This window comes from Delphinus delphis, chromosome 2 (assembly GCF_949987515.2).
Source record: "Delphinus delphis chromosome 2, mDelDel1.2, whole genome shotgun sequence".
Classification (NCBI taxonomy): domain Eukaryota; kingdom Metazoa; phylum Chordata; class Mammalia; order Artiodactyla; family Delphinidae; genus Delphinus; species Delphinus delphis.
Genome location: NC_082684.1, coordinates 3,677,042 through 3,697,515, shown reverse-complemented (window position 1 = coordinate 3,697,515; position 20,474 = coordinate 3,677,042). Strand labels below are relative to the sequence as shown.

Sequence of the window (20,474 nt, the reverse complement as noted above, 5' to 3'; positions counted from 1 at the left end):
ACCAGAGGCTGCGTGAGCAATCGGCATAATGCCCATATAGTAGGCGCTCCCCAAACGAGCTGTATTGGAAAACCCTAAACGAGCTCTTTAAAAAGCACTTTTATTGCAAGACGTGTGAAATATTAAGTATTGCATCCACTTAATAATGATTAAGAAAGAATAAGATGCTTTATGCAAGATCATTTTGTACATACCATAACTGAACAATCCCAGTGGTGTGTCAGTTTAACCATTCTGCAAATCTGAAGCAGAAAGCTGGAGCGCTCTATTAAGGACACTATATTATGCGATGTTTTCCAAATTTGTTTTCAAGTCTCACAACGCTGTTATAAGGAAGTACCAAGTCATTATATACTAATAGAATAAACTCATCCACCAAGATAAATCTGGGAGATTGGTTACTGTACATAATGAGTCAGTAAAGAAGTCGAATGTGGTTCCTAAAGACACCCGTCTATGCCCGTTTCTCTTTATAAGGTCACTGTGGCAAACACTATTTCTCTTCAAGGTTACAAAAAAAAAAGCTTTTCAGCATCTTAATGAATTAATCTCTGAATCAGAAAAACAGTAAGTTTGGTCTAAAGTGAATACTCCGTATGTACTAAGCTGCAAAAAAATCGTATTTTTTCATCAACAAATATTCCTCCTCTTCTCCTCCACCTCCTGGATTGTCCCACTGTTCCCACTTGCTCCCTTGGTGACCAGATCCAGGCTTTAGAGACCATCAGCTAAGGTCTGCCAAATACATGCCGGCGGGCCAGACTTCTCTCCAGACCCGAATATTCAACTGCCTCCCGGACATCTCCTGTAAATGCCTAATAGACACTCCACACCCAACGCGCTCAACACTGAACTCCTGGTCCTCCTTTCAAGACCTACTCTTCTCCAGCCTTTTCATCTCAGTTCACGGCACTTCTATCCTCCAGCTGCTCATGCGTATTGTGGAGTCATTCTTGACTCCCCCATTTCTCCCACGAGGTCTGCTGGGAAATTCCATTGGCTTTGGCTTTACCTTCAGAAAACAATTCTCTAGCCCTTTTTCTGGGGGCGCGGGGGGCGCCCTGCACTGTGTGGCTTGTGAGATTTTAGTTCCCCGACCAGGGATCGAACCTGGCAGTGAAGCTCGGAGTCCTAACCACTGGACCGCCAGGGAATTCCTTCTTTAGACTTTCTTATCCTCAACTGCTACCACTCCCTGAGCAAGCCTCCATCCTCCTTGGCCTGGGTGAACACCGCTAACCTCTGAAGTGGATTCCCCATCCACTCTTGCCTCCTTTAGTCTACACTCAAGCCAGCAAACAAATGGATTCTTTTTTATTTATTTTATTTTTGGCTTTGTTGGGTCTCCGTTGCTGCGCGCGGGCCTTCTCTAGTTGCGGCGAGGGGGGGCTACTCTTCGTTGCGGTGCGCGGCCTTCTCATTGCTGTGGCTTCTCTTGTTGTGGAGCACGGGCTCTAGGTGTGTGGGCCTCAGTAGTTGTGGCACACGGGCTCAGTAGTTGTGGTGCACGGGCTTAGTTGCTCCGCGGCTTGTGGGATCTTCCCGGACCAGGGCTCGAACCCGTATTCCCTGGATTGGCAGGAGGATTCTTAACCACTGCGCCACCAGGGAAGTCCACAAATGGATTCTTAAACCCTGCAGTGGTTTCCCTGCTCACTCTGCTCTAGCCACACTGGCTGTCTCGCGATTCCTTAACATGCTATGCACACTCCTGCCTTGGGGGCCCTGGAGGGCTTTTTCCTCTGCTTGGTCAGCTCTTTCCCCAGATCTTCCCATGGCCCACTCCGTCACCTCTTTCAAGTCTTTGCTGAAATGTCACCTCTCAAGGAGACTTATCTTGGCCACCACATTTTAAACTGCGAGCTAGTCAGCACACTCCCAACCCCCTTATCTCGCTCTACTTCTTTTTCCTAGCACAATCATGGCATGATTTACTTATTCATGTTGATTGTTTATCTTCTGTCTTCTCCTTACAAGAATATAAACTCCATGAGTGAGGGATTTATGTTTTCTGATGTATCCCGAAGGCTACAACAGAGTGGCATATGTAGGCGCTCAAATACATATTTGAGGAGACAAAGAATTTTAACAAGGTCCCTCATATGTTTGAGTGTGCATAACAATCTTGCTGAAAGGCAGCAGTGCATCCTAAAAGATAAACATCAATACAAGACAATTAGCATATGTTGATAAGTACCAAAAGAAAATAACATTTCAGTATAGTACACAGGACAAATGAAAGCTCAGAGAAATGCCAAAGAAGTTTAGAGTGGTAATTTTTAAATTTGGGAGGAAGGTGGTCACACCTCTTTGAAAATCTGATGAAAGCTATAGACTCCGATGATATAATGAATATGTACACAAAATTTTGAATACTATTACAAGAGGTTCAAACACTCCCTGATGCTATGAATCCTGAATGGAGAACCCTTGGTTTCAAGGATTGTTTTATCACCCAGGGCTTGGGAAAGGCTTGGTGAAGATGGGACTCAAACTAGTTCTTAAAGAATAGGCTATGAAGAGGAAACAAGAGGAGGGTCTTTTCAAGCACGAGAAGGGCTAAGGGTGACGGCAGAACAGTCGGACTGGAATGGAGGATTCATGCAAAACGTAAGGACAGGCTGAGAATTGCTCGGTGTATGACTTAAATAACATGGATATTCAAAGTCTTTGAGAGTGTTTGGGCAAAAGAATGTAATGTCTAAAGCATTGTTTTAAGAAAATTAATTTGGTAGTTGTTTATAGGATGGAAGTTGAGAGAAAAAAGTGAAATTAAGGAAATACTCATGAAGCTATAATGATTCAACTTTGAAGATGTGGAAAGGGAACTGATAAGGTTTAGAGGCACGAATCCATGTAGAAATGCCTGGTTTGAAACTGAAAATCAGAAATAAACTTTAGGTCAGGCCCAGTTATATAAATTTGGTGTTATTTATTGAATCTATGAGTGTGGGGGGGAAAATGACAAGAGAAAAAGTATTAAGAACAGAGATTATTCAAAGGCTTTGGATAGGACGAAGTGAACAGCCTATTATTACTGTGATCTCAGTAAAATGTTAAATTTATGTAGAATAAAACCTTAAGAGAAGACTAAGGTATACAGGTATTATGGGTAATTGAAAGTTGGTAGTTAATTTGAGGGCTGCTAATATAATTTTTATATTTTTGCGGTACGTGGGCCTCTCACTGTTGTGGCCTCTCCCGTTGCGGAGCACAGGCTCCGGACGCGCAGGCTCAGCGGTCATGGCTCACAGGCCCAGCCGCTCCGCGGCATGTGGGATCTTCCCGGACCGGGGCACGAACCCGTGTACCCTGCGTCGGCAGGCGGACTCTCAACCACTGTGCCACCAGGGAAGCCCTAATTTTTATGTTTTAATTTTTGCTTGCTGAGTTTTTTTTTCCCTCCAAAATGTATTATTACGCTTTTTTCTCCTTGATAACTAGGGAACACAGCTGACTTACTTTTAGATGATTCAGGATGTCACTATCCCTCAAGGAGAGTATACACATTTCCAATGTAAAATAACATGGTTATAGGAAATTTGAATAAATCCATGGGACCGCAGAATACATCCTGGTCATTTTAAAAGGCTTCTGATATCTTTTTGACCTTTAGCAGAAGACAGATAACATCAAAACAACTGTAACACAAAATTTTAGGTGTTTTAGGTATCTATTCTTTTTTAAAAGTTTACTTATGTATTAATTTTGGCTGCGTTGGGTCTTCGTTGATGCGCACAGGCTTTCTGTAGTTGCGGCGGGGCTCCTCTTCGTTGAGGTGAGCGGTCTGATTATTGCGGTGGTTTCCTTGTTGGCAGCACAGGTTCTAGGCGCACAAGCTAAGTAGTTGTGGGGCACGGGCTTAGCTGATCGCGGTGGTTTCCTTGTTGCAGAGCACAGGCTCTAGGCGCGCGGGCTCAGTAGTTGTGGTGCACAAGCTTAACTGCTCTGTGGCACGTGGGATCTTCCCAGACCAGGGCTTGAACCCGTATCCCCTGCACTGGCAGGCGGATTCTTAACAACTGCGCCACCAGGGAAGCCCATAGGTATCTATTCTTTAAGTAGGATTTACTCCACTGCTTTTTTGCCAGCATGTACAAAGGATACAGAATTTTACTGTCAAATGCATTATTACATCATTGGCACAGTTTCCACTGTCATTACCTGCTTATGTATATAAGATGTTTAGGATTCGGACTCCTCTTTAGAACCTACCGCCCTCTACTTCTTTTGTGACCCTCCAGCTATGATTTGTGCTTAGGGGGATAAATCATTCTTGGTGTAACAGATGTTGGCTCCCCACCACCCCCACCTGAAATTCTATCAGGATGTTTCTGTCACTTTAGAAACTTTCGTATTCTACTGCAACATGCCAAGAAACCCAGCTACAAAACGGTGATTGTTTAATCTGCAACACGTGTGCCGGCCTTAAATTTGTTTTTCTGCCTTACAATCTAGACCTAGTACAGTATATCCACACAACTATGCCTAGTGAACAATTCTGCAGATTCCACTTGAGCCTTAAAAAAAAAAAAATCAACAGCCTCAAACTTCACTAAGAACTCTTCATAAACTGTTGAGCAAGAGAAGTGAATCATGCTTAGATTCAGCCTCTGGTTCCCAAAGCCATTTCCCGACCTGACCCGACCCTCCCTTCTCTAAACACCTGGTGGAGACAAACTTAAGAAACAGAAGCGCCAACACAACCTGCTTTCCTTAAAATTAGCCAATGCTCACTACAGATAGGTATTCAGATATTTGACTTGCAAACACAGATGCTGTGTAATCTATACGCTCCTCTCCCCCTGCACCCTACCTTAAAAACAAAACAAAACAAAACATGGTGAAGCGGAAAACTGAGGTCCTTCAGTACCTTCTCGGAAAATGACTCGGGGAGGTGCACAGGGGTTTCCTGACCCGGGCATCCAGACGACTGTGCGGGGTGGCCGAGGGGAGACCCCAGAACAGGGGGACCGGCCCTCTCCCGGACTCGGGGCTCCCCCGCACCCTCCTGCGGGTGTAACACTGGGGCTTGAGCGCTCGGTTCACGGCACCCCACGTGCTGACCCAGAATCTGCGTTGTTAGAGGCGGCTCTCTCCTCCGCTCCTCGGGGTCCCGGGACCTTTCAGGACAGGGCACGAGGCAGCCGAGGAGGCCGCCGCGAGCTCCCTTCAGCGGCGCGGACCGCAGCCCGCTGCGGCTTCCCCTTGCCGGCTCAGCCCGCCGGGCGGCGGAGTAGGCGGCACCACTAGGCAGCCCTCGGACCCCGGACAGCAACACCTGCGCCGCAGCGGGGTGGCCTGGAGGCCCCGCCCGCGGGAGGAGCCTGCGGACACCCTGCAGCGTGGAGCGCGCCAGGTGAGCACGCCTGCGCAGTCGGGCCGTAAACAAGCCCGCCCCTTCTCCTCGCCGGCCTCCGCGGGGCCGGCTCACGGGTGGGAGGGGCCAGGAGGAAGGGGCGGGGGGAGGGCGAGAGCCCGGGACGGCGCCTGCGCGGTGGGCGTGATCCGGGCACTTAGGGCAGGATGAACGCTGCTTTCCAAGATGGCGACGGAGGGAGGAGGGAAGGAGATGAACGAGATTAAGACCCAATTCACCACCCGGGAAGGTCTGTACAAGCTGCTGCCGCACTCGGAGTACAGCCGGCCCAACCGGGTGCCCTTCAACTCGCAGGGATCCAACCCTGTCCGCGTCTCCTTCGTAAACCTCAACGACCAGTCTGGCAACGGCGACCGCCTCTGCTTCAATGTGGGCCGGGAGCTCTACTTCTATATCTACAAGGGGGTCCGCAAGGTACCGACCCGGGCGTCACCGGGGCTCGCCAGCGGCGTGAGCAGAGGCCAGGAGCAGGGCGGTGACAGCGGGGGCCAGGGTGACCGATGGGCTGGCCGTCGCTCTTACTTTTGAGTGGGCCGGTAACTCCACTGGAGTGCTCCTGAGGAAGGGGGATTCGGGAGTGAGGAGGGTGGTGGCGGTGGTGTTTCGGGGGGAGGCGGTGGAACGGGACCGCGGGGCGCGGGGCTCCGGCTGGGAGGCCCCAGAAAGGGCCGGCTGCCGCCCCTGCGGGTCCGTCAGGCTCTGACACGGCCCGGGAGCGGGCCTGCGAGTCCCCGGAAGAGGTGGGGTGGCCGTCTGGTCTGCTGAGACCGCCTCGCCTCCCAGGAGGGTGGAGAGTCTCGCTCTGGGTTAGAGACCAGGGGCGCGGGGCGGCTTGGGAAAATCTGTAAGGCGGAACCGGGTCTGGGAAGCGGAGGACTTGAGACTAGGTCAGAAAGGACCTGCTCGGCACGAAGGGCTACTCCACCTGCTGCCACACTGACACTTCCTAGGAGCCTCTCCTTCTGGTGTTAACACTTTGTTTCCGAAAACATCCGAGGGAGGACGGCTGTCACTGCCTCCTCGAAGGGAACCTTCTCCTGAGAGAATGTTAAAGAGGGTCCTTCTGTCCCTTATAGGTATGGGAAGGGCTGAGTACTACTACAGTTAAGAGGTCCAAACGATGTTTCCAGTGGACTGGGCTGGTTCATAGGGGTTGTGTGTGAGCGTGCCCAGATCAGTCTTGTCCAACAAGTCAGACTGTGTCACAAACAGGGAGGGATATGCCTTAAAAGCTACTTCACAAGAACCATTATTCTTGGCGGGCGATTTAACAGGAATGCTGTCAAGCATGTAATCATCCTTTAAAAATATCTCTTTAAAAGAAGCAACTTATTAGAGCTGTTCTTTCATTGGCTACGTAACTTTGTTCTCATTGAGAACTGCTTACTTCTGAGATATGTGGTCTTTGAGTTGACTCTTGAAAGAGTGAGGAGATTAATGCCCTCCACAGTACCTGGACGTGGGAGAAGGTGATAACAGATTAATTTATAAATAGTTAGTTAGTGTGAAAATAAATTGTGTATATTGAAGAGTGGACATTTTCCAGGATTTACTGTATCCAGAAGCAGTAGGTTTTTGCTTGGTTACAAGAACTAGGGACGTGACGGTGGTATCTAAATGTAACAAGTTGTCTCATTTGTTCGAGGTGAGTCTTTTTGTTAGTGTTTATAAGTGTACTACTGTGTTTGAGGTTTCTTGATATAAATTACTGAAAGTAAATCTCTTGACTTTACTTTTTCGGAATTGGAAAAGTGTGAAGTAATTAGTAGTCTAGGAGCTGAAGTTTTAGTCCTATCCCCAACTTTGTCACTGACTTGTTCTGTGACCTTGGAGGAGTTGCTTAACTTCTATCTGCAGCTCTTTAGAAAGAGAATATTGCGATGCACCCGTTGTGATTAATAGCATAATGACTGTAATGAACTTTAAAGCCCCGAAACACTCAGTAGATGTAAAATATAGTTAAAATAGTCATTAAGAGCATCTGTCAAACAGGAGCTGCTATCTTGACATTGATACAAGGACTGAAAGGATCAGCTTTTTCTCTGGTGACCAGTTTAAAATTTTAAGTTATTAAATGGATTTACATAAAAATTTAAAAGTGCATAAAAACTAAATATATTAATGATTACTAGTGTAGGTGTTACCTTTTTAAACAAGTTTTCTTTTAAAGTATATTATTTCTGAAGCATTCTAGTGGCAAACCTTATCTGGATCTGGTAGCTCTGGTTTGCATCATAAAAACACGTCTCTTGCCTGGAAGTATCATAATAGTGTCCTCTTTTAGTGGGATACTATTGAATGAAGAATAAACTAGGAGAGCTTTTCAAAGCTACAGCAAAAAATTATTTTAAACAAGACAAATCTTAAACATGTAGATTTGCCTTCAGCTGCATAATTTACTTGAGCACATTAACTTTTTTGTAAAGTTTCATGGTAGTATCTTGTAGATATATTTGCATTATATGGTGGACATTTCAACTGTCTCCTAGCCACTGTAATTTTTTAAAAAATTCGTTTTCCATGAATGAGTTTGCATTTATTTTTTGTTATTTCTGAATACAAGTGATTGTTTTTGTGACTTTTTTTCTGATTTTAAAACAGAGCAGATACTTTTCCTTAATCAAAAAACCAAATTTTACTTTTTGGGGTTAGGAGTTATAAATCCGTTTTTGACATTTGGTCGTTTTGACTCTTTAAAATTTTTTTTTCTTTGGGGCATATAAAATTTTACAACAATTAATCAGATTATTTAGAACATTCAGAAGGTTTAAATTGGATGAATACATTCAACTTAAATCTGCATGTGAAATGAGTGGAAACTAGGTCTTTTTATTCTTTTATTAAAGTATAGTTGATTTACAATATGATATTGGTTTCAGGTGTACAGCATGATGATTCAGTATTTTTACAGATTATACTCCATTAAATGTATAAGATAATGGCTATAATTCCCCATTTTATGCAATATATCCTTGTTGCTTGTCTATCTTATACATAATAGTTTGTATCTCTTAATCCCAGATTTAGGAGATAGTCTAAAATCTAAGCTAAGGAGTGTAATCTTCGTCCCTTTAAAATACTTACAGGTCAGTTTCTAGAGCTAGAAGGCACCTTCAGTTTATGGAGTCTCACCCTTCAGAGAAAGCCAAGGCTAGAGAGCGTGTGCAAACCTGTGATGCAGTTTCTTTCTCATGGTAAAGAATTCATTGTAAAGAAGCACAACTGAATCTAAAGAACTGTCTTAGAAGAGACTGATCTAGCTTTTTGGTTACACAGATAACCGTATACTCCAAGCACTTCAGAATTTACCCCAGCGTTTTACCCTATGTTATCTCATTGAATCTTGCAATCCTGTGAGGTAGATGAAAGCATCTTCTTTTCTTTTTCTTTTCTTTTTTTAATTTAATTTTATTTATTTTTTTATACAGCAGGTTCTTATTAGTTATCCATTTTATACATATTAGTGTATATATGTCAATCCCAGTCTCCCAATTCATCACGCATCTTCTTTTCAAAACTGAAGTTCGGAGTAGGGTTTCTTGTGTGAGGACATCTAGTTTTGTGAATTTGTTTTGCTGAGCTAAAAATAATATGAACATTGATTTAATATGGAGGTGAACTCAGCATTTCAGCAAAGATTTGAGTGACTACCAAGGGGATGTGGGGTAACCAAAGATGAGTGAGACACTGCCCCTCCTCCCAAAGAACTTTCAGCTACTAGCTTTCAGATCTCTTTATAGCATACTTTGCTTTCCTCTTTTTAAAAAAGAGGTGGTTTTAGGATAAAGATGCCAAAGGTGCTGGGCTTATTGTACCAACCCTTTCATTTTATGGAGATCTGTTTTTACGTAAATGCAAATGGCTACCATTCAGATCTAAGTTTAAACATCACTTCCTCAGTATGTCCTTCTTTGAATTCGCAGGCTGGATCAGTTTTCCCTGTTACACGTTTTTATAGCATCCTGTACTTTGCCTTTCTAGCACTTTTCTCAATTTGTAATTCTCTGTCTCTTCTGTCAACAAAGCTCCCTTAGAATAGGATGTCTTTTCTGCTTTCTCTGTCTTCCTGGTGCCCAGCACAGCATCCAGCATAGAGTAGACCCCTACTGTTAATTTGTTGAGTGAATGACTGGATAAAGCATCTCTGTCCATCTATGTCTTACTTTAAAAAGATCTTTAGGAGCTAAAAATCTGTTCAATTTTGGGCCCGAAAGTAACAGGTATTTTTAGTAGCTCACATCTTTTAAAAGACATTTTTATTTAATTAAAAAAAATTTTTTTTTGGCTGCGCTGCATGGCTTGTGGGATCTTAGTTCCCCAACCAGGGATTGAACCCAGGCCCCTGGCAGTGAAAGCACCAAGTCCTAACCACTGGACTGCCAGGGAATTCACAAAAGACATTTAAAATTATTGGTAACAAATTTAGCTTCTTATAACTGGGAAATTATGTAGCAAGAGACAGTGAAGTAGTGGAAAGTAGGCAAATGGTGCGGATTACTTTTGATCTACTTCTGTCAAACCATGTTACCTACCAGATCTATGTACTGTCAAACAACTTTTCAAATTAAAAGAAATTGTTTTATTGAAGTATAGTTGATTTATAATGCATTCGTTTCTGGTGTACAGCAAAGTAATTCAGTTATACATATATATATATATATACATATCCTTTTCATATTCTTTCCCATTATGGTTTATTACAGGATACTGAATACAGTTCTTGTGCTATACAGTAGGACCTTGTTGTTTATCTATTGTATATATAGTAGTTTGTATCTGCTAATCCCAAACTCCTAATTTAACCCTCCATGACCCCACCTTTTTTTTAATTGAATCAAGAATCTTTTTAAAGCTATACTCAGAATTACTTAACATTCAAATCAAAGAGCCTTTACTTTTTTCCCCCCCATCTTAACATTCTAGGCCACAAATACACTGTCCAGAGATTGAAGCAATTCCTACAATAGATGAAAGGTAGAATTGGATGGTGTCCAGGGCCTTTTCAACCCTTAAGGTTGTATAATTCTGTGCTCAGTAATTTTTAAATGAAAATGCATCTTTGTACTGGGGAGATGTCTTCATGTCTTGGATTCTTTGCCTACTTCTCTGAATGGGAATTGGGAAGAGTGAGGTGTGTTGTGAAAGCAAGTTGAACACATAGTGACTCTAGGTCTTTGTGCTGGAAAAAGCTTGGGTACTCACCAGGCTGAGATGAAGCTGGGGCCAGAAGTCCAGTTAAGAATAACAGCTAAAGGGCCTTCCCTGGTGGTCCAGTGGAAGCAGACTCCGTGCTTCCACTGCAGGGGGTGCGGGTTCAATCCCTGGTCCGGAAACTAAGATCCCACATGCCGCAAGATGCCGCCAAGAAGTAAATAAATAAAAATTAAAAAAAAAATAGCAGCTAGAATATTTTTAGAGCTGGAGTTATCCAGGAGGGTAATGGGTTGACTTGAGAGAGAATGAGCATTCCATATAGGAAATATTCTGTCTCTTTATCAAAGACTGCAGGACTACCTGTTGGTGACTGAGGGATTCATGCTTTGTGTGGGAGGGTGAACTTAAATGCCTTTTAAAGGTTTTTACCCACAGACTAGTTTTAGATACTGCATTGCTCCAGAGAGGATCATGTTCGCACCCTTCTGCCCATTTGTTATTTTCACATCTCTCTGCTCTCCATGTATTATTTAGAAAAAGGCTTAGAAGTCTAGAATTTTTTATATCAAATTCACTTTAAGAAATTTTGTACCTAATTTAGTAGGGCATATGTGGAATTGGATGGGAATCTGTTTTGTTTTGGTTTTGTTTTCCCCATTAAGGGCCACTTAATGACTTCTGAAGTATTGATATAAAGATTTAGTTATTTGACTATAGCATCTTCTATACTGAGGGAAAAGCATGTTAATTTATCCCTTAAAGCAGGCTTGAGAAACTTTCATATGATACCTTGGTTCTCTTGACCTTGAAGAGGAGGATGGTGATGAGATTTTGAGAGACTCCATGGATGGATGTAAGCAATGGTAAACTCCCAGAGTGTGTCAGTGAGATCCATGAGCTAGTCATGAATGTCATTTTTTCAGCAAATATTTGTGGGGCACACCTACCAGATATGAGGTACTAGATATGTTTTAGATGCTTGGTATAGACAAAGTCTTGCCCTCAAGAGACTTGTCACCTATATTTATTAACATTCAGTTAATCATCTCGTGCCTTTATTTGTTTATTGTGCTCTGGTAGAAAACTTGAGCAAGAATCAAAACATAGTTAGTGGATTTTGTCACTGAGTACTTTGGCTATATGCCTAAAGAGCCTTATTTTAAAATTAATGTAGGGCTTCCCTGGTGGTGCAGTGATTAAGAATCCGCCTCCCAATGCAGGGGACACGGGTTCAAGCCCTGGTCTGGGAAGATCCCACATGCTGCAGGGCAACTAAGCCCTTGCACCACAGCTACTGAGCCTGCGCTCTGGAGTCCGCGTGCCACAACTACTGAAGCCCGCGTGCCTAGAGCCGGTGCTCCGCAACGAGAGAAGCCCGTGCACCGCAATGAAGAGTAGCCCCCAGTCGCTGCAACTACAGAAAGCCCGTGCGCAGCAACGAAGACCCAGTGTGGCCAAAAATATATAAATAAATTGAAAAACAAATTTTTTAATAAAAGTAAATGTAAAGATTTTTGTAGTTTGATATTTGATGTCTTAGAGAACAGTTTTATTTGTATTTCAGCTAGGTTAGTTTGTGCAGAAATATCAAATGTCTTATTTGTTTATTCAGGAATAGATATCAAAAACAGAAATAAATTGGCAGACATTCTCAGTTTTAATTTTCAGGACATTTAAAATTCAGAATATCAATGACAAGTTATCCTCTGAACATTTGGCATCTACTTTTCATAATAGAGTGCAAGATGCGTCTTGCTTTGAAAAAAGTAATCCTCATTCATCAAGTGTTTATTGCTGAATTGTTACATGCAAGTTACTACTGTCTGCTGTGGGTGATGTGAGGGTAAATTAAGACACTCCTTGTCTGTAAGGAGCTTGTATTTTTGTCTTGATAATTGTAAGGTAAAGTAGGTGTGTGCTCAGCACATGGCATAAGCAGTATAGGCATCAGGTGGAATTAAGGAGTAAAGGTGAAATGAAGAGGTATTTCTCTGCCTAGTGGAAGAATTTTGGGTTGGATTTCAACTAGATGATTTGTCCCAAAATGTTGTGTACAGATCACATTTTTGTAAATTTCCAAATGGGTAGCCTTGTATTTTTCTTTTTTTTTAAATAGATTTATTTATTTATTCAGTTAGTTAGTTAGTTTTGGCAGCGTTGGGTCTTCGTTGCTGCCGTGGGCTTTCTCTAGTTGCAGCGAGTGGGGGTTGCTCTTTGTTGCGGTGCGCGGGCTTCTCATTGCGGTGGCCTCTCTTGTTGCCGAGTACGAGCTTTAGGCACACGGGCTTCAACAGTTGCAGCGCGTGGGCTCAGTAGTTGTGGCTCGTGGGCTCTAGAGCACAGGCTAAGTAGTTGTGGCACGCGGGCTTAGTTGCTCCACAGCACATGGGATCTTCCTGGACCAGGGCTCGAACCCGTGTCCCCTGCATTGGCAGGCGTATTCTTAACCACTGCACCACCAGGGAAGCCCAGCCTTGTATTTCTAATTTCAGAAATGTTTTATCTTCATTTCTGATTAAGCCTTACTTGGCAGTTACTCTTACCTTTCCCCACTTTCCATTTATTTATGTATTTATATTGGACTGTAGTTGATTTACAATGTTATGTTAGTTTCAGGTATGTAGCTAAGTGAGTCTGTTATACACATATCCACCTTTTTTAGATTCTTTTCCCATCTAGGCCATTACAGAGTATTGAGTAGAGTTCCCTGTGCTATACAGTACGTCCTTATTAGTTATCTTTTTTTAAAATTAATTAATTTATTTTTGGCTGTGTTGGGTCTTCATTGCTGCGCGCAGGCTTTCGCTAATTGCGGTGAGCCGGGGTTACCCTTCGTTGCAGCGCAGGCTGCTCATTGCGGTGGCTTCTCTTGTTGCGCAGCACGGGCTCTAGGTGCGCAGGCTTCAATAGTTGTGACTCGTGGGCTCGGTAGTTGTGGGTCATGGGCTCTAGAGCGCAGGCTCAGTAGTTGTGGCGCTTGGGCTTTGTTGCTCCGCAGCATGTGGGATCTTCCCGGACCAGGGCTCGAACCCATGTCCCCTGCATTGGCAGGCAGATTCTTAACCACTGTGCCAACAGGGAAGTCCTATTCTACGTATAGTAGTGTGGTATATGTCAGTCCCAATCTTCCAATTTATCCCTCCCCCCCACTCTTATAGCATTTTTCTCAACTTCACAGCTTCTCTTCCAATTGGTAATTTGTGAACTGAGTAATGTTTTGCATTGTCAATTCTATTTGGTAGTATGGAATTTTTAAAAGTAGGGTATATTGTACTAAAAACAGGCCAAATAAGTCTGTGCTACATTTTATCTTGTTTTGTAGCAGTAGGAAAATGTACTTGAAACTATAGAATTTATGAGAAAGAAGCAAGAACCATTCACGAGGAAGGAATTTTTAAGGTTTTTGTATTTTAAAGTAAGAATAGGAATATTTTAATATATTTTCAAGTAACCAAATTGTAGGTTATCCCTGTGACCTTAAGCTGTTTTTCCTTTGGTTGGTTCACAGCCAGCTCACTGTTGGGCTGTGTGTGTTTTTTGTTTTCCTGCTGCAGCAAAACTGGTACAGGTGCTCATTCTCTACTTACTTTGATCTTCGTTTCAGAGGCTCTGTCATGTCTTAATGCTTCATTTAATAGATATTTGAGTGGTTTTATGTGAAAAGCAGTATACTAGACTATGGGAAATCAAAGAAGTATAAGACATCCCTGACCTTAAGAGGATATCTTCTAACCAAGGAGGCAAGATATCCACACACTCATTTATTCTACAAGATTCAAGTGCCTGCTCTATATTGTTGTTGAGACAGAATCTCAGCCATCAGGGAGTTCACAGTCCAGTAGAATAATAAATGGCTTGTCCATCCACCTAACATTTATTGGACCTATAGGCCTAAAGACAAATAAGACAGTCCCTGGCCTAAGGTGACTACAATCTAGTGGGAAGATGGATGAGTAAATAGTGGTGAGATGTACGGTGTCTGCTATTTTAGACAGTATTCACTTCTTAGGGCTTTTTTTTTTTTTTTTTTTTGCCACACCATGCGGCTTGTGGGATCTTAGTTCCTTGACCAGGGATTGAACCCGGGCCCTCCACAGTGAGAGCACCGAGTCCTAACCACTGGACTGCCGGGAATTCCCTAGGGCTTCTTAATCTGATTAGAGGTATGTCAACCTAGATGGAAAGAAATATTTTACATCCTTATTTTTAACTGAACTTCTAACTGAATTTTAACATGTTCTTCAATTATGAATATAGGCAACAAATCACAGTAGTAACAGACCTGTGACTTTATCACCAGTGAAAATCACAGATGTTTGCATATCACATTATGGTTGTTGCAGAAATATCAAATATCATTTGTACTCATCACTGCTTTGAAATTACAGTAGTTAGTGGATCTGCTGCTAGAGCCTTTCAGTGTGAAATAAACTTTAAAAAATCCTAAATTTGTTTAATGTAGTACAACTGTATTTTAATATAATTGATCTCCTTTGTAATCTTTTGTATTTAAAAACATCATTTTGAGAAGGAGTCCACGCACAGAAAGTTTCAGCACCCTGGTTAGATGTCTTGGCTTACCTTCTTTAGTGTCATGTGTGTGATTGAATGCGAGGAGGGTAACTGATTTCTTCTGTCAGGTGAAACTTTTAGCTCTGTGGAGAGGTCTTTGTGGTGCTTGTGGTGGTGTAATATTTTACAAAGCAGTTGAATATGTAGAATTCTGAGTTGGTTGTGCCATGTGCTTCCTTTCGTTTTCCTCCTCCTCATTCTTTGCCCATGCCGTGCTAAATAGAGGGAGAAATACAAGAACTGCTCTACCAGATTGACTCTGTGTTCCTTTTGGTTCAGATGATTGATTACATTGTAATGTTTGTTTGTCTCAAACGCAGTGGGAACTTAGGTTTTAACAAGGTGACCTTTAACTGAATTCTTATGGGTGGGTGCACTGAAGGGGGAGAGGATTCTGAACTAGGGAACTAGAAGCCCAAGGCCTAAGGTTGTGGCATTTGATGGCTCCTCCTGAAAGTCGTGAGCCGATCTGTGAGGGTTGAAGCTTGTGCAGGTCTTGGGAGGATAAGATTGTCTTCCTTGGGGCTTCCCTGGTGGTGCAGTGGTTGGGAGTCCGCCTGCCGATGCAGGGGACACGGGTTCGTGCCCTGGTCCGGGAGGATCCTACATGCCGCAGAGCGGCTGGGCCCGTGAGCTGTGGCCGCTGAGCCTGCGTGTCCGGAGCCTGTGCTCCGCAACGGGAGAGGCCACAACAGTGAGACGCCTGCGTACCGCAAAAAAAAAAAAAAAGATTATCTTCGTTAGTGGTGATCGTTTAAGTATTGGCTATATCCTAGCTTCTAAAACTTTCAGTATGATTTTTTTAAAGATATTTTTAAATGTATTTTCTTTCTTTTGGTACTACTTCTGAGGTGATGTACTATGTTAGTGTATTATCCTCCTTCAGAATTCCTAGTGTATTATCCTCTTTCAGGACTCAGCCTATTAGACTGTGTCACCACCACCTGTCATTGGACACTCATCACTTTCCTTCAGTTCTCCTGCCACCCACTGCTGTCTCCAGCACACTCCTATCTTAAATGCTGTGGCTAATCACTTTAACTTCCTTTGCACACACTCTCTGTTCTAGCCCTGACTGAATCAAATTTTACAGCAATCATGTTGTTATTCCCTCCATCTTAAGAAAGGAAGGGAGAACCCTTTTCTGGCCCCCACCCACTCCCTACAGGTCCTTTGTCTGGGGCAGCTACTGCCCCATTTCTCAGCAGCTGCTTAGAGCAAAGCTCCTCTAGTTGTCTGGACCCTTCGAAGTGTGGTCCACAGACAAGCACCATCAGCGTCGTCACCTGGGAGCTTGTTGGAAGTTCAGAACTGGGCCCCACTCCAGACTTACTGAATCCAAATCCACCTTCTAGGAGGGTCCCCAGCTGACTCATGTGCTCACTAAAGTTGGAGAGGCGGTGGTCTTTACAGCTTTCTCTCTTTTACTGCCTCTTCAGACTTAATCCAGTCAAATTATTGTACCTTCCTGCCCTCTATTGTAAGTGTCCAATTCTTTTTTTTTTTTTTAGTAAATTTACCAAGTCGTGCAACTGTTACTGTAATCCAGTTTTAGTATGTGAGAGATCTTTTTAGAGTTTAATTTTGTGTAAGTTCAGTTATGCTAGATGCATGAATTCTAGAGATCTGCTGTATAGCATAGTGCCTGTAGTTAGCAGTACAGTATGTGTACATCACAATTTGTTAAGAGGGTAGATCTCATTAGTGTTCTTACTACAAAAAACAAAAATGAAGGGACACAAGGGAACTTTGAGAGGTGTTAGGTATGTCTGTTACCTTGATTGTGGTTATGGTGTCATGGGTGCTTGCATATGTCCAGGCTCATCACATCGTACACGTTCAACATGTGCAGTTCTTTGTATATCATATACCTTTATAAAGCTGTCAAAAATACATTTTTTGTGTGTTTTAATTATGTAAAACATTTATGTGGCTCTAACATCGGAAATATAAAACAAGGTGATATTCAGAGACCTCAAGTTTCCATTTCTGTCCGACCCCTCACTCAGTTCCCTTCCTCTCCCTGTAGTCATTTTATTTGTTTCTGACTCATCCTTCTCTTATTATAAGAATAAGATGATATTTGAGCACAGATTTGAAGGAATTGAAGGAGCATACTGTGTATGGTATTTTGCATCTTCTTTTCTTCTGCTTAATGGTATATACTGAAGATCTTTCCATATTAGTAAATAGAGAGCTTCTTCACTCTTTCTTATAATTGCCTTATACTCCATGCTGTGCATGTACCATAATTTATTTAACCAGATGACTCTCGACTTAATATTTTTTAAATTACAAATAATGCTGCAGTGCATAGCTTTGCGTGTATATTATTTTGCACAGCAGCAGGTATGTCTGTAGTACGTATTTCCAGAGGAGATACTGCTGAGTCAAAGGGTAAATGTGTATATGTTTTCAATAGATATCATCAAACTGCCCTCCACAGGGAGGGGTTATACTAATTTGTGTTGCATCACAGCCACAGCCTCACCAACAGTGTGTCACCAGACTTTTGCATTTGATCTGGTAGGTGAGAAATTAGTGTAAGTTTGGTTTTTTCCTTGTACCAAATGAGGTTGCGCATCTTTCTATATATTAAGAGTGAAACGTACTTCTTTTTCTATGAACTCTTTCGTATCCCTTACCCATTTTTCTGTTGGGTTTTTGGACATCTTGGGTGGGTTTTTTTGTTTTTAAGGAGCTCTTTATACATTAGGGAGATGAGTCCTTTGTGACAATGAATGAACAGATTTTTTCCTTCTCAGTTTGTCCCCTGTCTTGTAACTGTGCTCAGGGCTGTGCACGTGTAGGTATGTTTGTGCTTGCTTGTTTTTGCTATGAAGAAGTTTCATATTTTTATAGTTAAGTTTATAAATTTGTAAATTTCCTTTTATAATTTTTTTATAATTTTGAGCCACAGTTTTATTATTTAGGTGTTAACCAGTTGCCCTTCTCCAAGGTTTAAATAAGAGGGAAAAGATTTACATTTTAAAATTTAGCCTTAACAGACTTTTCTGGAAGCAAGAGATGAACATTAGAATGTGCTATACAGCAGCTGGTGGGCAGTGATTCACTAGTGGTTTGGGGGTTTAGCACACCTTGAATATATTATAATGTTAGGTATGTTTTGGTTTGCAAGTAACAGGAAACCCAACTCAAACAAGTTTAAACTTTATAGGGGATGCGTTGACTTATGATATTGAAAATTCCGGAGGTAAGGTGAGCTTCAGATGTGGATTGATTGTGACACCAGCTCTGTTTTGCTGAGAGTCTCCGGGTTTTGCTTTCTACTGTGTATCAACCTGTCTTCGGTGGCAGAATAGTGGTGGGGTGCTAGGCTTCACATTTCTGTGCCACTGGACCACATTGAGAGCCAGTACCCAGGATGAGGATGAACAGTTCTTCTAATCAGTTTCTCAGAAGAATAAAGAAGATTGTTTCATAGAAGCCCCCAGCAAACCTCCTTTGACTCATTGCCCCAAACTGGATTACCAGCCCATTCTTGTGGCCAAGGAAATTTGCAGTGTTTGACCGGGAGTCTTGGCTAACCCACACCTTTAGCATGGGGGTTGGATTATCTGATATCCTGATTGCTCTGGAGCTCATGCTGGAGCTGCAGTGTGGGTAGATACCAGCCAGGAGAATAGATCTGTAGATCAATACTGGGTGGGCAACCAAGAGATGCAAACTACACCGAAGGTCTTACACTGTGTTAGGTATTGGGGATCCAGACATAGTAGACACAGCTCTTTCCTCAAGAGAAGAGCTCATGGTGAGATGAATCAGTAAAGCAAGGAAGGAATACAACCCACTGCAGCTGCACACGGAGCACAGCTTGGGCTGTGTGGTGCTTCTGCGTGGTTTAGAAACCTCTCTTTCCCTTGCTCTTGCTGTTGGACTATTATGAATGTCCTCCCACCTTTTCACAGTGTTGGAATTTTTTGTTTGAATCTTTGTCTCCTCCACAAAACGGTGAATCTTGAGGGCAGAAATCATCTTATTCATGTTATATCCGTTGCAGTGCCTGTGCATGGTAGGCACATTGTGGTTGATTTTAAATGAATGAGTTGGTTGCACTTAGAGTCCCCTAAGGATTTACTGGAGTAAATTCAGTAATCTCTCAAAATCCCTGTCACAAGACAAACATGGTTAGTGTTTGTTACTAAAGCTCATAGAGCTAGGCTTGCCAGCCCCTTTTCACTGGTTGAGAGGCTCTTAGAAGTTAGTCACAGCCTCGAATCTTGTGCTGTTAGAGTTCTTCTGGGCAACCCAGGAGGCAGCTTCATCTGGTGTCTTGATTGCCTGGTGCTAGCCTTGTTCGGAAGCGACATCTTCCTTTTCCTGGTGTCCTGGAAAAAAGTGCTCAAACTCTCCCTCCCAGTCCCTTCTTACTTCCCACTTAATTCTAGGAATTGTACAACTCCTTACATCTTTCCCCCCTCTGGATTTTGGAATAGGTGTACATGTAGCTAGCAAGACTGAGGGCGATATTAGCTCAGCTAATTAAAAATTGGTAGGTGTTACGCTCAGGACTTTACTTGTTTGCAGTCCCACAGTTTGCAGTCCCAGAGAGCTCAGAGGGCGGGGTGCATGCGGGCTGCACTGGAAAGGCTCCGCTGAGTCCTGACTACTACGCTGCACCGTGCACAACAGTAGACGAGGAGTAGGTCCACTTGCCACTGCTCCTGGCGTCTCTCTGGAGCCTCTGCCCTTAGACTCGTGCCACCTTTCTCTTTCTTCCTCACGGCCATGAGCCGACTTGCTAGCCGCCTCTGCTCATTGAACACCTTGGTCCCTGCCTCACAGCCTTCCTTTCCACTCCAGTTCCTGCCACCGTCCTGGGTGGTTTCCTATCCACTGCATAACCCATCAGACACCTTGGCATCTCGATTTCTTGTCCTCCACGTCCACCCCAAGTGACCTCCTGTAGTCCACCTCTGGCGCTCTCTTCTCTGGTGACACTCTGGGTCTTGTCATCAGCTGACATGGCTTCAGCTCCACAATTACTAATTCAGATGGAAACAGTTGTCCCCCCGCTCCAGTGTGCCCTTGGCTCCCACTGCTCTAATTTCTTCAGGATACAGGTCACTCAGTGTCACGCTGCCGGATCCATTGGACACCATGCAGCCCACAGCTTCCTTGACCTCTCAGCAGCATTTGCACAGGTGATCATCTTCTCTTTATTGAAACCCTCCTTGTCGTGACACTTTAACCTTGACTTCCTTTCTCCCTCTCTGGTCCACGTGCCTCTGGCCACTCTCTACTTCACCTCTGTCCGTTCCTTCTGCTCTACCTAGTCTGTAACTGGATTTCCCTATGGCTCAGTCCTATTCCCTTTTCTTTTCTTACTCCCATTATATGGAGTACA

General features: G+C 43.2%; 1 protein-coding gene across 8 annotated transcripts in view; it reads left to right on the top strand.

Moving 5' to 3' along the window:
* The first annotated feature begins 5,482 nt into the window (after positions 1 to 5,482).
* The window catches only part of WDR20 (WD repeat domain 20), a 64,387-nt gene continuing 49,395 nt past the window's right edge, over positions 5,483 to 20,474 (top strand). For all 8 annotated transcript variants that reach the window (XM_060003901.1, XM_060003898.1, XM_060003904.1 and 5 more), the window contains exon 1: positions 5,483 to 5,794. In XM_060003901.1, coding sequence (XP_059859884.1) covers positions 5,546 to 5,794 — 249 coding nt within the window. In that variant the 5' untranslated portion in view covers positions 5,483 to 5,545. The remainder of the gene's footprint in view (positions 5,795 to 20,474) is intronic.